The sequence below is a fragment of the Mustela nivalis genome (genome assembly GCF_964662115.1).
Source record: "Mustela nivalis genome assembly, chromosome: 15".
Taxonomy (NCBI): domain Eukaryota; kingdom Metazoa; phylum Chordata; class Mammalia; order Carnivora; family Mustelidae; genus Mustela; species Mustela nivalis.
The window spans coordinates 10,217,976-10,235,345 of record NC_139034.1 but is presented as its reverse complement, the minus strand read 5'-3'; the positions used below and the strand labels follow the sequence as shown (position 1 = coordinate 10,235,345).

The 17,370-nt window shown below is 37.1% G+C and overlaps 1 protein-coding gene across 3 annotated transcripts in view; it reads right to left on the bottom strand.

Annotated features, from left to right (window-relative positions):
- LOC309848543 (phospholipid-transporting ATPase IB-like) overlaps nucleotides 1–17,370 on the bottom strand; it is a 209,965-nt gene that overhangs the window by 174,386 nt on the left and 18,209 nt on the right. For 2 of the 3 annotated variants that reach the window (XM_082700264.1, XM_082700265.1), the window contains exons 3-5: nucleotides 15,705–15,832; nucleotides 14,730–14,841; nucleotides 10,798–10,963 (exon numbers count right to left, since the gene is read on the bottom strand). In XM_082700264.1, coding sequence (XP_082556390.1) covers nucleotides 10,798–10,963; nucleotides 14,730–14,841; nucleotides 15,705–15,832 — 406 coding nt within the window. The remainder of the gene's footprint in view (nucleotides 1–10,797; nucleotides 10,964–14,729; nucleotides 14,842–15,704; nucleotides 15,833–17,370) is intronic. The other variant, XM_082700266.1, reaches the window with a different exon arrangement.

The following is a 17,370-nucleotide window of genomic DNA, read 5'->3' as shown; positions in this document are numbered from 1 at the left end:
TCTCAGCTCTCCTGGCCAGATTGGGAGGCCGCCATTTTCATTCCTGTCCTCCAGAACTCTATGGAAAGCATTCAGGGAACAAAATCTCCCAAAATGAACCCCAGCAGATTACCTAGCCCAGCCCCTGGTAAGGGCAGTGCAATTCCACCTCGGGCAAAGACATTTGAGAATCACTACAACAGGCCCCTCCCCCAGAAGATCAACAAGAAATCCAGCGAAGACCATGCTCACTTATCAAGGAGAACAGCGGAATTCCAGAAAAGAAAGCAAAGCATGGAATTCATGGTTTTCTCCCCATGATTCTTTAGTCATGCAAAGTTAATTAATATTTTTAATTTAATTTTTATCTTATTCTAATTTTTTTAACTTTTACTCTTTCCTCTTTTAAGGTTTTTTAACTAGATTATCTTAACAATACCTTTCATTTAAAAAAATCTTCTGAACCTTCATTATTATAGTCATATCTTATCCTTCATTGTATCTAACTTTATTTTTTGTACACACACAGGTATTTTTCCTTCTAAAAAGTTTTGGGATACAACCTCTTCTAATGGAACAAAATTAACCCTAAATCTAGCACAGGGCTTTGTTCTAGGCTCTAGCCTGAGCAAATTCTCTCCACTTTATTTTTCCTTCTTTTCCCAAACAACTTATCTTATCAACTCCTTTTTTAGAATATTTTAAAAATTTTCAACTTTACAGTCCTATTCCATCCCTTCATCATGTTTACACTTATTTTTGTATTTTTGTATATATACAAAGTTTTTCTTTCTTTAAAAATTTGGGAGGTAGTTTCTTCTAAGAGACCAAAATACTCCCAAAATTAAGTGTGTGGCTCTGTTCTATTCACCAGTCTAATATTTATATTTCCTTTTTTCTCTTTATTTTAAAAAATTTTTTTTGAATTTCTTTTTACCCTTTCTTTCCCTCACAATTTGGGATCTCTTCTGCTTTGGTGCATGCACATTTTTCTGGGCTCTCTACCACACCTTTAGTATTTTATTCTCTCCTTCAAATATTCTTATTAGGATAAAATGACAAGGCAGAAAAACTCACCACAAAAAAAAGAACAAGAGGCAGTACCGAAGGCTAGGGACCTAATTAATATGGACATTGGTAATATGTCAGATCTAGAGATCAGAATGATGATTCTCAAGGTGCTAGCTAGGCTCAAAAAAGGCATGAAAGATAATAGAGAAACACTGTCTGGAGAAATAAAAGGCCTTTCAGGAGAAATAAAAGAACTAAAATCTAACCAAGCTGGAAACAAAAAAGCTATTAATGAGGTGCAACAAAAAATGGAGGCTCTTACTGCTAGAATAAATGAGGCAGAAGAAAGAATTAGTGATATAGAAGACCAAATGACAGAGAATAAAGAAGCAGAGCAAAAGAGAGACAAACAATTATTGGAACATGAGGGGAGAATTAAAAAGATAAGTGATAGCATAAGATAAAACAACATTAGAATAATTGGGATTCCAGAAGAAGAAGAGAGAGGGGAGCAGAAGGTATATTGGAGAGAAATATTGTAAGAATTTCCCCAATATGGCAAAGGAAACAAGCATCAAAATCCAGGAGGTGCAGAGAACCCCCCTCAAAATCAATAAGAATAGGTCCACACCCCGTCACCTAATAGTAAAATTTACAAGTCCTAGCGACAAAGAGAAAATCATGAAGGCATCCTGGTACAAAAAGTCTGTAACATACAATGGTAAAAATATTATATTGGCAGCAGACTTATCCACAGAAACCTGGCAGGCCAGAAAAAACTGGCATGATATATTCAGAGCACTAAACAAGAAAAACATGCAGCCAAGAATACTATATCCAGCTAGGTTATCATTGAAAATAGAAGGAGAGATAAAAAGCTTCCAGGACAAACCAAAATGGAAAGAATTTGCAAACACCAAACCAGCTCTACAGGAAATATTGAAAGGGGTCCTCTAAGCAAAGAGAGAGCCTAAAAGTAGTAGATCAGAAAAGAACAGAGACAATATACAGTAACAGTCCCCTTACAGGCAATACAATGGCACTAAATTCATATCTCTCAATAGTTACCCTGAATGTAAATGGGCTAAATGCCCAATCAAAAGACACAGGGTATCAGAATGGATAAAAAAACCAAAACAAAACAAAACCCACAACCCACAGAATGGGAGAAGATATTTGCAAATGACAGTACAGACAAAAGGTTGATATCTAGGATCTATAAAGAACTCCTCAACACACACAAAACAGACAATCATATCAAAAAATGGGCAAAAAATCAGACGAGATTGGGCGTGTTCAGGGTGGTATGGCAACATGGACGGGACTGGAAGAGATTATGCTGAGTGAAATAAGTCAAGCAGAGAGAGTCAATTATCATATGGTTTCACTTATTTGTGGAGCATAGCAAATAGCATGGAGGACATGGGGAGTAGGAGAGGAGAATGGAGTTGGGGGAAATTGGAAGGGTGGTGAACCATGAGAGACTCTGGACTCTGAAAAACAATCTGAGGAGTCTGAAGTGGCAGGGGGGTGGGAGGTTGGGGTCCCAGGTGGTGGGTATTATAGAGGGCACGGATTGCATGGAGCACTGGGTGTGGTGCAAAAATAATGAATACTGTTATGCTGCAAATAAATAAATAAATAATTTTTTTTAGATGGCAATAAAAATAATTTAAAAAAAACATCAATATGCTGTCTACAAGAAATTCATTTTAGACCCAAGGACACCTCCAGATTTAAAGTGAGCAAGTGGAAAATAATCAAAAAAAGCTGGTGTGGCAATTCTTATATCATATCAATTGAATTTTAAGCCCAAGAATACAGTAAGAGATGAGGAAGGACACTGTATCATACTCAAAGGGTCTGTCCAACAAGAAGATCTAATAATTTTAAATATCTATGCCACTAACATGGGAGCAGCCAACTATATACACCAATTAATAACAAAATCAAAGAAACACATGGATAATAATATAATAATAGTAGGGGATTTTAACATGCCCCTCACTGAAATGGACAGATCATCCAACCAAAAGATCAACAAGGAAATAAAGGCCTTAAATGACACACTGGACCAGATGGACATCACAGATATATTCAGAACATTCCATCCCAAAGCAACAGAATATACATTCTTCTCTACTGCACATGGAACATTCTCCAGAATAGATCCCATCCTGGATACCAAATCAGGTCTCAACTGGTACCGAAAGATTGGGATCATTCCCTGCCTATTTTCAGACCACAATTCTCTGAAACTAGAACTCAATCACAGGAGGAAAGTTGGAAATAACCCTAATACATGGAGATTAAACAGCATCCTTCTAAAGAATGAATGGGTCAACCAGGAAATTAGAGAAGAATTGAAAAAATTCATGGAAACAAATGATAATGAAAACACAATGGTTCAAAATCTGTGGGACACAGCAAAGGCAGTCCTGAGAGGAAAATATATAGTGAAACAAGCCTTTCTCAAGAAATAAGAAAGGTCTCAAATACACAGCCTAACCCTACAACTAAAGGAGCTGGAGAAATAACAAAGAAAGCCTAAACTCAGCAGGAGAAGAGAAGTCATAAAGATCAGAGTAGAAATCAATGAAGTAGAAACAAAACAACAACAACAACAAAGAACAGTATAGCACATGAATGAAACTAGGACCTGGTTCTTTAAAAGAATTAATAAGATTGATAAACCCCTGGCCAGACTTATCAAAAAGAAAAAAGAAAGGACACAAATAAATAAAATCATAAATAAAAAAGAGATTACAACCAACACTGAAGAAATACAAACAATTATAAGAACATACTATGAACAACCATATGCCAGCAAATTTGACAATCTGGAAGAAATGGATGCGTTCCTAGAGATATATAAACTGCCACAACTGAACCAGGAAGAAATAGAAAACCTGAACAGACCCATAACCAGCAAGGACATTGAAGCAGTCATCAAAAATCTCCCAACAAACAAGAGCCCAGGGCCAGACGGCTTCCCAGGGGAATTCTACCAAACACTTAAATAAGAAGTAATATCTTTTCCCCTGAAACAGTTCCAACAAATAGAAATGGAAGGAAACTCATTTTATGAGGCCAGCATCACCTTGATCCCAAAACCAGAAAAGGATCCCATCAAAAAAGAGAACTATAGACCAATATCCTTGATGAACACAGATGCGAAATTCTCACCAGAATACTAGCCAATAGGATCCAACAGTACATTAAAAGGATTATTCACCACAACCAAGTGGGATTTATTCCAGGGCTGCAAGCTTGGTTCAACATCTGCAAATCAATCAATGTGATACAATACATTAATAAATGAAAGAACAAGAACCATATGATACTCTCAATAGATGCTGAAAAGGCATTTGACAAAGTACAGCATCCTTTCTTGATCAAAACTCTTCAGAGTGTAGGGACAGAGAGTGCATACCTCAATATCATCAATGCCATCTATGAAAAACCCACAGTGAATATCATTCTCAAAGGAGAAAAACTGAAAGCTTTGCTGCTAAGGTCAGGAACACAGAAGGGATGTCCACTATCACCACTGCTAGTCAACATAGTACTAGAAGTTCTAGCCTCAGCAATTAGACAACAAAAGGAAATTAAAGGCATCAAAATCAGCAAAGTCAAACTAACACTCTTTGCAGATGATGGGATACATTATGTGGAAAACCCAAAAGACCCCACTCCAAAACTGCTAGAACTTATACAGGAATTCAGTAAAGTGTCAGGATATAAAATCAATGCACAGAAATCAATCACATTTCTCTACACCAACAACAAGACAGAAGAAAGAGAAATTAAGGAGTCAATCCCATTTACAATTGCACCCAAAACCATAAGATACTTAGGAATAAACCTAACAAAAGAGGCAAAGAATCTGTACTCAGAAAACTATAAAGTACTCATGAATGAAATTGAGGAAGACACCAAGAAATGGAAAAATGTTCCATGCTCATGGATTGGAAGAACAAATATTGTGAAAATGTCTATGCTACCTAAAGCAATCTACACATTTAATGCAATCCCTACCAAAATTCTATCTTTTTTTTTTCAAAGAAATGGAACAAATAATGCTAAAATTTACATGGAAGCAGAAAAGACCTTGAATAGCCAGAGGAATGTTGAAAAAGAAATCCAAAGTTGGTGGCATCACAATTCCAGACTTCAAGCTCTATAACAAAGCTGTCAGTGTGGTACTGGCACAAAAACAGACACATAGATCAATGGAACAGAATAGAGAGCCCAGATATGGGCTCTCAATTCTATGGTCAACTATTCAACAAAGCAGGAAAGAATGTTAAATAGAAAAAAGATGGTCTCTTCAACAAATTGTGTTGGGAAAATTGGACAGCCACATGCAGAAAAATGAAAGTGGACCATTTCCTTACACCACACACAAAAATACACTCCAAATGGTTGAAGAACCTCAATGTGGGAAAGGAATCCATCAAAATCCTTGAGGAGAACACAGGCAGCAACCTCTTTGACCTCAGCTACAGCATATTCTTCCTAGGAACACAAAGGCAAGGGAAGCAAGGGCAAAAATGAATTATTAGGACTTCATCAAGATCAAAAGCTTTTGCACAGCAAAGGAAACAGTTAACAAAACCAAAAGACAACTGACAGAATGGGAGAAGATGTGGGAGAAAACGACATATCAGATAAAAGGCTATTACCCAAAATCTGTAAAGAATTTATCAAACTCAACACCCAAAGAACAAATAATCCAATCAAGAAATGGACAGAAGACATGAACAGACATTTCTGCAAAGAAGACATCCAGTGCTCCACATCACTCGGCATCAGGGAAATACAAATCAAAACCACAATGAGATACCACCTCACACCAGTCAGAATGGCTAAAATTAACAAGTCAGGAAATGACAGATGCTGGCCGAGGATGGGGAGAAAGGGGAACCCTCCTACACTGTTGGTGGGAATGCCAACTCGTGCAACCACTCTGGAAAACAGCATGGAGGTTCCTCAAAAAGTTGAAAATAGAACTGCCCTATGACCCAGCAATTGCAGTACTGGGTATTTACCCTAAAGATACAAATGTAGTGATCTGAAGGGGCACATGCACCTGAATGTTTATAGCAGCAATGTCCACAATAGCCAACTATGGAATGAACCTAGATGTCCATCAACAGATGAATGGATAAAGATGTGAGATATATATATATATATATATATATATATATATTATGCAGCCATCAAAAGAAATGAAAGTGGAAAATACAGTTACATCTTGCCATCTGCGATGATGTGGATGGAACTAGAGGATATTATGCTGAGTGAAATAAGTCAATCAGAGAAAAACAATTATCATATGATCTCCCTGATATGAGGAAGTTGAGAGGCAATGCGGAGGGTTTTGGGGGTAGGAAAGGAATAAATAAAATAAGATGGGATCAGAAGGGAGACAAACCATAAGAGACTCTTTATCTCACAAAACGAACTGAGGGTTGCCAGGGGGAGGGGGGTAGGGAGAGGGTGGTGGGGATATGGACATTGGGGAAGGTATGTGCTATGGTGAGTGCTGTGAAGTGTATAAACCTGGCAATTCACAGACCTATACCCCTGGGGCTAATAATACATGATATGTTAATAAAAATAAAACAATTTTTTAAAAATTTTTTTACGTGAAAGAAAGATCTGTGGGGGTGAAGGGGAAGTGATTAAAAAAAATCAATCTAATGTCACAGAAATTTACTGAAAAATATCTAGAAGGAATTCAAGGGGATAAATATATATTGCTTTATACAGGTCTTTTTGAAAACTTATATTTCAACCTTAAACATTACATTTATATGTTGAGTTATGGGAGGTGGGGTTATAACTGAAAGAACACAAATTGATTTGTAAAGTTTAATGAGTTAAACACAAATACATATATAGAGAGACAAAATTAGATAATTTTAAGTTAAAATTTTATGTTCACTTTTCCCAAAAAGGGAGCACACTTCTAATTTAGAATAGTAGTTAAATCTAGATTTCTAAATTCTGTCACTTTAAAAGTCAAGTTTAATTTGCTATCATATCTACTCAAACTCTTAACCACCATTGTGTTTACTAACTTTCCCCTTATTTGACATGATTATACTTTTATACTTACTGCATGACTTCATGGTCATAAATCATTCTTTCAGGAATACTGGTGGCAGATATTATTATGACCATTTGATGGACAGAGAAGTAGAGACAAGAGATTTAGTGCTTTGCAACATTTATTAATTACTGAAAATACAGTTACACTTTAATTGCTCAATACCTTTTTCTTCTTTTGGCCTAGAATATCCTGGGTAGAGTGGTATAGTGCAGAGCCAATTATGTATTCTCATTCCAAATAAGCCAATAAGTTCCTCTGTGCTTTTTGGCAAATATACAGAATCTGTTACACTTTCATGAAACAAGGGACTGGACTAGAAAACTATACAGTTCTGCTTCTAAACATAAAATTATTTCTTCTAGCCAAAAAATTACTGAATTCCTATTATGAAAAGGTACTATTCTTGGAGTTAAAGATACAATGATTCTCCAAAATTCATAATTTTCAAAAATCTCACAATCTAGCTGGGGGGAGGAGGAGGCACAAACAATAATTAAAAAAACATAAAAATGGAATGATATCTATTAAGGATATCACTAGAGAAGCCAATAGGGATCCTAATTAAACTAAAAGAGGGAGACAAGATATAGGAAATGCTTCCGGAGAAGGTAAGGCCTCATCTTGGACTGAAATGAGAAGTGACAGGTGTCCAGTCAAGAAAGGATGCATTTGAGGCAGAAGGAAGAGCTCAAGATGAAAGGCCGAGAGATGCTGAAGCAACTGGTGGATGGAAGGATCATGAAAGAGAACAGAAGTCAGTCTTCTCTGGATAGAGACCAAGTGCTCAGGAAGAAGTGGTGGGGAATCAGGTGATGGAGACAGGACTAGGTCATTAAAGTCCTGATATGGCATGCTAAAGGAGATTTATCTTGACCCCGTAGGCCACAAGTCTTCAGCCAGAGGGTAAAGATTTTAGGTTTTACAGGACATACAGTCTCTGTTTCAGTTACTCAGCTATGCTATTGTAGCACTGAAAGCAATCACAGATAATACATAAACGAATAGACATGGCTGTACTCTGATAAAACTTCATTTACAAAAACAAGCAGTGGGCCATCAGGCAGTAGTCCACCAAGCCAGTGTAAACAACAGCATACACTGAAGCAACTGCATCTATTCATAACTATTTTTAATCTTTTTCTGGAAACTGTATGAAGAATGGGTTGGAGTAGAGCTTGACTGAGGTCTGGACGACCAGTTAGACAACTGTGGTGCTTGTCCGGGGATGAAAAGGAGAGTGCACACAGAGAAAATATTGAAAAGGTAGAATGAAGAAAACTTTGAGACTAATTGGATGGTGAAGGCCATAGGCGTAGGAGTGGGGAAAAGAGGAAACTGAGAAGGAGGGGGTAAGAATGACCTTCATGTTTTCAGCTTGGATGACGGTTGGATGGCAGTAGCTAAAATTTACATGAAGAATACTGGAAAAAGACAATGGTTTGAGGAAAAAAAGGATGAATTTAGTTTTATACATTCCGAGTTAAGAAATTTACATGATACCTGGAAAACAATGAGTTCATTATTCATAGAGCAATCTGAGCTGGTGGCAAACAGGTAGAGGACATCAACTGATGGATAACAGGTGAAATTATTAGAGCAAGTGAACGCTCTTGGATTTTCTTGGACAAGATAATCCCTAAGAAACCAGTGAAGGCCCCTCTGTGGAGATAAAACATGCATACATACATATATAAAATGAAATTTTCATGAAATTTTCAAGATTTATGAACCCAAGTTGAGGCATTCCTGGTGAACCTAGGATCATGAAAAATGCCAGCATTTAAAAGGTGGATCAAAGTTTCTATGAATCAAATAGGGAAAAGATTTTTTTTTTTAAGCAGAAGAGGGTGGCAGAGGTCCAATTAGATCCCACTTAAAAATGACCACTGGAAACAACGTGTGTTGGAGAGGTTGTGGAGAAAGGGGAACCCTCTTACACTATTGGTGGGAATGCAAGTTGGTGCAGCCACTTTGGAGAAGAGTGTGGAGATTCCTATAACCCTGCAATTGTACTACTGGGTATTTACTGCGAAGATACAGATGTAGCGAAGAGAAGGGCCATCTGTACCCCAATGTTCATAGCAGCAATGACCACAGTCACCAAACTGTGGAAAGAACCAAGATGCACTTCAATAGATGAATGGATAAGGAAGATGTGGTCCATATACACTATAGAGTATTATGCCTCCATCAGAAAGGATGAATACCCAGCTTTTGTATCAACGTGGATGGGACTGGAAGAGATTATGCTGAGTTAAATAAGTCAAACAGAAAGAATCAATTATCATATGGTTTCACTTATTTGTGGAGCATAAGAAATAACATGGAGGACATGGAGAGATGGAGAGAAGAAGGGAGTTGAGGGAAATTGGAGGGGGAGATGAACCATGAGAGACTATGGACTCTGAAAAACAATATGAGGGTTTTGAGGGGGTGGGGGGTGGGAAGTTGGGTGAGCCTAATGGTGGGTATTGGAGAGGGCACATGTTGCATGGAGCTCTGGGTGTGGTGCATAAACAATGAATTCTGGTACACTGAAAAGAAATTTTAAAAATTTTAAAAATTAAAAAAAAAATGACCACTGGGTTTGGCAACTGGAAATTGATTCCTATCCTTGAGTTAAAATTCTTGTAGACTGGCTGAAGTGGATAGCAGATGTAAGTGGACCCAAGAGTGACCAGGATATAAGAAAATAGAAACATTGAGGGTTGTTTCTTCTTTTAAGAAGTCTGATCAAGAAGGAAAGAAATAGGTCATTTGTAGGGTATGCAGACATTGACACATTTTATCAACATCAAAATATCAGTGACTTTAAGAATTTATGTCTGTTTCAAAATAAGATAATATTCACAGTCCTGGGCTAGGACAAATTAAATAAATGCATTTAAGTTGAGATTACTCTTTCAAAATCATTGAAAATATAAAAGCTTGAGATAAAAACTAGATAGGCACCATCTAGAAATCTAGATTGCATAAGAATGGATCTTTGATTTTTTTAATCAAATGTACAAAGTATTTCTCTTAGCTTCTTTTTTTAATTTATTTTTTATTTATTTTCAGCATAACAGTATTCATTATTTTTGCACCACACCCAGTACTCCGTGCTTCCTTATTTTTAAGATGTTCCCAGTCAGATCCTCTCAACGGAAGTTTAAAAATTTAAAATCCTCAGCTAATAGAGAAAAGGCAGAAAGATGTATGATGGTTAATTATGAAAACATGGAAAGATATAAGTCAAAAAAAGACTGAATTTTAATGCCGAGGATCAGTTTACTTTTAAATCTTTTACTGATCTTCTAGTCAATGTAACCACTGACTTCCCTTCAGGGTCCCTTGTCCTCATTTTCTTGGCATCATTCATTGTCCATAGAGTACTGTACTAACCCAGTGAGGTGGATATTATGGCCATTTTCAAATGAGGAAGGACATGCTTAGAGAAGTAAAAGACCTTGTCCACCTTCTCCTGGTGACTAAATGGCAGAGGCAAAAATGCAGGCCTTGTCTGTCTGGCTCACAGTCTCATTCTTCTGCCTTGACTCCTCCCTCTTCTTTATTCTGGACTGCCAAAATTATGTGGAACTGGCAGAACAATCTCAAGAAGGAAATATTTTTTCTAAACTCATTAATCCTTAGGGGTACAGCATTACAACCCCCAAAATGGTATCTTCTTACTACCCTTGGACACTTACCCTTCATCCTGATGTACCAAATGCCTTCTCCGTACCATTCATTCCAGAGTATGGCCCCTACACAGCTCACCAAGGACATGGCCAGGAGCAGCAAGAACAACACCAGGATTTGCACATTGGTCACCTTCTCAACATTTGATCTCTTGAGAGGCAATTTGATAGAATTCTGCATAATGGCACATGCACACACATCAAAAAGAATGAAAAACAATCAAAGGAATTATAATGCATGAATACTTTGATGGCAAAAAGAGGTAAAAAAAAAAAATCCCAACAGTTGAAAAGTAGAACACTTTTTTTGTCAAATAACTAAGAAGACTAAAAGTGTGCCATATTTTTGAATGACATGGCTTTCCACTTTGGTCCTTAAAGCTTTTTTACTAATTTAACAAAGAAAATATTCACACAGATGATGACCCCAGAGTTCTAGGGTTTTAAAAGAAATCAAATATGGTGGGGCGCCTGGGTGGCTCAGTGGTTTGGGCTGCTGCCTTCGGCTCGGGTCATGATCTCGGGGTGCTGGGATCGAGCCCCGCATCGGGCTCTCTGCTCCGCGGGAAGCCTGCTTCCCTCTCTCTCTCTCTCTCTCTCTGCCTGCCTCTCTGCCTACTTGTGATCTCTGTCAAATAAATAAATAAAATCTTTAAAAAAATAAAAAAAAATAAAAAAAATCAAATATGGTAAATCAGTCTAGGTGATCTGTACAGATCTCCCCTCACAACAACAGAAAAGATCAAAAGACCATAGTAATTTATTGGCTTTCCTATTTATAGTTCTTGAATTATTTCTGGTTTATTTAAGAACCACTGAAAGATACCTTTCATCTGAGTCTATTGGGAAAATATTCAAGATTTTACCAGTATAATAACTGCTCTGACATGCATATTGGAAACCAAAACTCTGGGTTAGGAATACAGTGACAGTTTCAAATAATTTTCTATTAGCATTTCAGATTTGCCGGTAAATTTCTTAAAATTGTCTGCAGAGGTCTACTGAAATATTATCAAATATGTGTATATTTAATTTTTTAATATATAACATACATAATTGACATATATATCTGTGTGTATATAGATAGAGAGATAGATATATTTAACTTTTCAATCACACTTTGCCAGGTTAAGTTTACCATTTCTACATTTTCTTAATGTAGAAACATCCTCAAAGTCTACAAGTTATGAAAATATGATTACTGTCAATTAGTCAACTTTTTTACAAAGCACAGGAACAAGATTTTCTTTAAATCCTAGGTTTAACTGCATTAAGCTTATTATTAGAGAACATCCGTGTGTGTGTGCACATAATTTATATATATATGTATATATATATACATATATCTATGCTCATATACACTTATAATATCTCCAAAACAATCATGTCATTCCTTCTCTTTTGCTGACCTGTGTAAGTTATTTCTTCAAATGTTGTACAATATAGAACAGTTTTCAACTAAGGGTATTGTACTTAAAATCTTTCAGTAAGGACATATTGATATTTACTAGTTTTTTCTTTCCTAAAGTCATGGAAAAGCCCTCTTTGAGATTTCTGTTATTCCAAAACAACAAAATCAACATGTATAATAAACTTCTGCAATGATTTACATTCACAGAACATAGAGAAGGACATACTTTCTCATGAGCTGCACCACAGACAAGCCACACTGTGAAGATAATGGAGTGGGCTTCTTACATGAACAGTAGACATTTAAATCTGAGATGCAGTGTTGTATTACCAGGTGTACAATTAAGACAGCATGATCATTTGATACTGTTTGAGGGTCGCCATTTTACAAATGAACTGTGGATCATGATTCTGTGTGTTCTATGTTTCCCTTGGTTCCCTGCCTAAACACAAACTTCTAGTTGGAGATAGAGTATGTTCGCATCACTGTCTTAGTCTGGGGCTCCTAGTATACAGAGTATAAGGAAATCTTACCCATTAATGCATTGTTGCAGGGTACAATGCCAGGGCAGGAGGAAAGTGAAGAAGAAGAAAAGTGAGGCAAGAAATTGGGAAACAAACAGAGTGGAGTGTCACCAGTCATAGCTTTGCAAGAAAATGTACCCAGGTCTCAGTGATATAGCTTCCAACTTTCCTCAGACTCATCTGTCACCATTCCATGCCTTCTCTCTCTGCCATTTATACAACAGTCATCCTGAGTTGCAGTGCCCACATGGCCCTTGGACACATGCCAATTCTTGGCCTGGTTCTGTCCTACCTGCCTCCCTTCTTTCTGAACTTGCTTTACATGCTACTTCCCCACAGCAGCCTCAACATCATGCTGGATGGAGCTCTTATGTAGACATGGAACGTCCTACACTCACCGCTCCTGAGGGACCTCTTGTTATTATGTTACCTCGACTGTCTTCCTTCACACACTGCAAGAAACTCAAGGACAAGCAATAGGTATACTAGATCCCAAGGTCTTAGCATAGCATCTGGCATTTACATTGGTACTAAAGAGATATTTATAGAAGGAATAGTCAAAGCCAAATGTTGTATTTTAGCAGATAGTATAATGGGTAGACCTACTGTCAAGTTCTCATGAATAATAAACATGCAAGAAGTTCCTACTCCCAAACAAAGATGGCAATTGACTTTCAGGCATATGATTTTGTGATTCAACACTTCCTCACAACACCTGGTGCTCATCACAACAAGTACCCTCCTTAATCTCCATCACCTAGTAAACCCATTCCCCACCCATCTCCCTCCAGCTGGAATTTAAATAAAAACTTCCAAAAAACATGCTGCCTTTTGTTTCAACAATTTCAATGTTAGAGATTTATCTTCTGTAAAAATAAAAATAAAATAAAATAAATAAGCAACTATCCATGTTCACTGCAGCAATATTTATAATAGTTTCTCTCCCCTAGACTCTCTAAGGTAACTATATCATTTCCACATGTTAAAGATTTATTTTTTTATCTGAGACAGAGAGAGAGAGAGCACACAGGTGGGAGGAGGGGCAGAGGGAGAGGGAGAGAGAAGTTTAAGCAAACTCTGCTCTAAGCATGGAGCAGCATGAAGGGCTCAATCCCTCCTCGAGATCAGAACCTGAGCTGAAATCAAGAGTCCAAGCCTCAACCGACTGAGCCACCCTGGTGCCTCTCCCTATGTTAATATAGAATGTAATTTTAAGTTTTAAATATCAATTCACATAATAGTCTGTACAGATTGGTACCATTTTTGCCAACATTAAATGTTTTCTGTACATTTATGTGTCTGTATACATATTATTAAATATTTGCTCATTATAGAATTAAAAAAAGAAAAAAAATGATTGAGAGGAATGGTACATAAGAGAAGGAATTCACACAGAACTTTTAATGTCATTTTGGCCAAAATAATCTTACTATAAATTGGAGCCATATAGACTAAAATGAAATATGGACCTCCCACAAGGGGAGATGGAGAGAAGGGAGTTGAGGGAAATTGGAAGGAGAGGTGAACCATGAGAGACTATGGACTCTGAAAAACGATCTGAGGATTTTGAAGGGACGGTGAGGGGGAGGTTGGGGGAACCAGGTGGTGGGTATTAGAGAGGGCACAGATTGCATGGAGCACTGGGTGTGGTGCAAAAATAATGAATACTGTTGCGCTGAAAAGAAATTTTAAAAAAAAGAAAGAAAAAGAAATATGGACCTCCCTTCGATGTTCAGGTTAATAAACAGAAATAATCTTCCTTAAAAAAAATATTTTATGTATTTACTTGAGAGAGCTTGAGCAGGAGGAGAAACAGAGGAGAAGCTGATTCCCTGTTGAGCAGGGAGCCTGTTGTGGGACTTGATCCCAGGACCCTGGGACCATGACCTGAGCCAAAGGCAGACACTTAACCAACTGAGCTACTGAGGTGCTCCCAGAAATAATCTTCCTAAATTCAAGAGATAAATACTAATCTAGAGGCAATACTACTTCACAAGTTATTTTACCTGCATGAATTTGGTTTCAAATCCAGTGTAAACAACTATGCCAAGGATCCACTGAGTATTTTTAAGTTGTGTACCTCTTAGCAAGACCTGATCTGGTCCAATTGGAACAGGGCTAAAAATAAAGAAGAGCAGTTATAAGTAAGCCAAAAAAGATTTTCCTTTTCTTTTCACAATATAAAGCAAGTGTAAGTTTTCACCTTATGTGTATTTCTTTCTGTCAAGTTCAACTTTGGGGGTAAAGAGCAATAAAAACATTTGTGTCTTTATAGGAAATACCTCTTTCTAAAAGAGCATGAAAAACCAATGTTTTAGCATCCATTTCTCAGTAACTCAGAAGTATGTCGACTAAACTTTTAGAGAGAAAATATCTCTTGTATGTAGGGTGACTATAAAACTTATTGTCAGGAAGATTAGGTGGAGGAATAAGTACCTGGGTGCTGACTTGGTAATCTGCAGAAAAGATTACACGTGGGCATTCAGAGCACACAAAGGAAACTCAGTCGGCCATATTTACCTGTCCTCCTCCCCTCCAGCACAGCCAACTTACTATATCAAAGATGTTTCTGTAAAAGTCTTAAATGGAAGCTAAGTGGGGTAGAAATTAGGAAAAAAATCCTTCATTTTCGAACAGAAACCTTAGTGGCTTCTCTTCTTGGATGAATTTCAAAACCTTTTTCTTTCCACTAATGCACCCCAAGGGATGTGCTAAGTGCTTGTCCTCGAAGGGAACTTGGACCAACAACTTCTCTAGTCTTTACATTTGCAAATATACCAATTAAAAAAATGCCATACACTTTCCTCCCTTACTTAAAAATTCCTTTTTTTTTTAAACAATATATTGACACCTCAGGTATTTCAACATCAACTAAAAAACGAAAAAGTATAAAGGTTTAAAATGTTATCAACCAAGAGAACAAAAACTGCCACACTTTATTTTCCATTTTAAAAAAATGTTTGAGATGTGAAAGACTATACCTTTTATCATTTAGATACAATGTTCCAACAAAGGTGTTGAAATGACGATTAGGTCCTTCACATTCTATTTTTCCAGATAGGCTTGACAATTGTTTTTCTGTTTGCATTTCAGCAGTTTCTGACAAAGCCTGTAATATAAAGTCAAAGTTAAAAAATAATGAAAATTTAATCTTAATAGCAAAGTTCAATGTCTCTAGTGGTTCTTAAGAGCAAATTAAGAAAATCAGAGTCTAAAACTGTACTGCATATATCAGGTAATAAACAATGTACATAAAACTTAAACATAAACTTTGTTAGAAAACTTTTCCACTCCAGCATTTTTCAAATAATTTTAATAAGGTTGAAAGAAGTAGGAATGTTACATTCTCATCATCTCTATAGAAAAACAACATTTTTGAAAGCTTAGTCAATTTAACCAAACATCATATCATGTTTGATACATCTATGACTAATGATGTTGAACTCTGGACCGTGCTTAGAGTAGCAAGGATCTACAATACTGATTCCATGTATCACCTGATATGCTTGCATCAGATTCATCTGGAAGTCTTTAAAATACAGATTGCTGAGAGTTGCCCCCAAGATTTTTTTATTCAGTAGGTCTGGGGTGGGTCACTAGAATTTGCATTTCCAAAAGAATGCTGACAGTGCTGGTCCAGGGATCAAGCTTGGAGAAACACTGATCTAGAGAACGTCTCATTGCAATAAGATTATCTCAACTTTCCAGAGAGAAAAAGTGGATCATCTTCAGGAGAACAAGAACCAAATTGTCATGGGTCTTTTAAACAGCAATACAAGATATAGGAAGACAGTGAATTTTTATTTTTAATTATCTAAATAAAAGACCTGTAAACTTAGAATGTTATATCTTCCCAAATACAAATATGAAAGTTTAATGCAAATATTTTCAAGCATGCAATGTCTTGGAAATTCTGACACTCAAAAACCTACACTGAAACAGTTTGAGATGCACTTCTGTTAATCAAAAGATGCCTTACAGAAGTACAAGAGCAAGTTACCAACAGGGTCAATGTCTTCTAGATATTTATAATACATATAACTCATAAAGAATTAGTATGAAAAATATGTAAAGAAATCCTATAAACCAACAAAAACATAAATATCCCAATAGAAAAATGAACAAACAGAGGAATCAAGATGGTGGAGAAGTGGCAGGCTGAGGCTACATCAGGTAGCAGGAGATCAGCTAGATAGGTTATCTAAACACTGGAAACACCTACAAATCCAATGGGAGATCGAAGAGAAAAAGAACAGCAATTCTAGAAATAGAAAATCAACCACTTTCTGAATGATAGGACTGGTGTAGAAGTGAATCCAAAGCGACAGGAAGATAGACCGTGGAGGGGAGGGGCTGGCTCCTGACAAGTAGCAGAGCAAGGAGCACAAAATCGGGACTTTTAAAAGTCTATTCCGCTGAGGGACATCGCTCCAGAGGCTAAACCGGGGTGAAGCCTACATGGGGTCAACTTGGCCCCAGGACCCGCAGGGTCACAAAAGGATCAGGGGTGTCTGAGTGTCACAGAGCTTGCAGGTATTAGAATGGGGAAGCTGGATACAGAGACAGAGCTGAGGAGTGAGCTCTCAGCTCAGGGTTACCTTGAACCAGTCACAGCCTGGGTGAGCTCAGAGCATGGCTAGAGGCCAG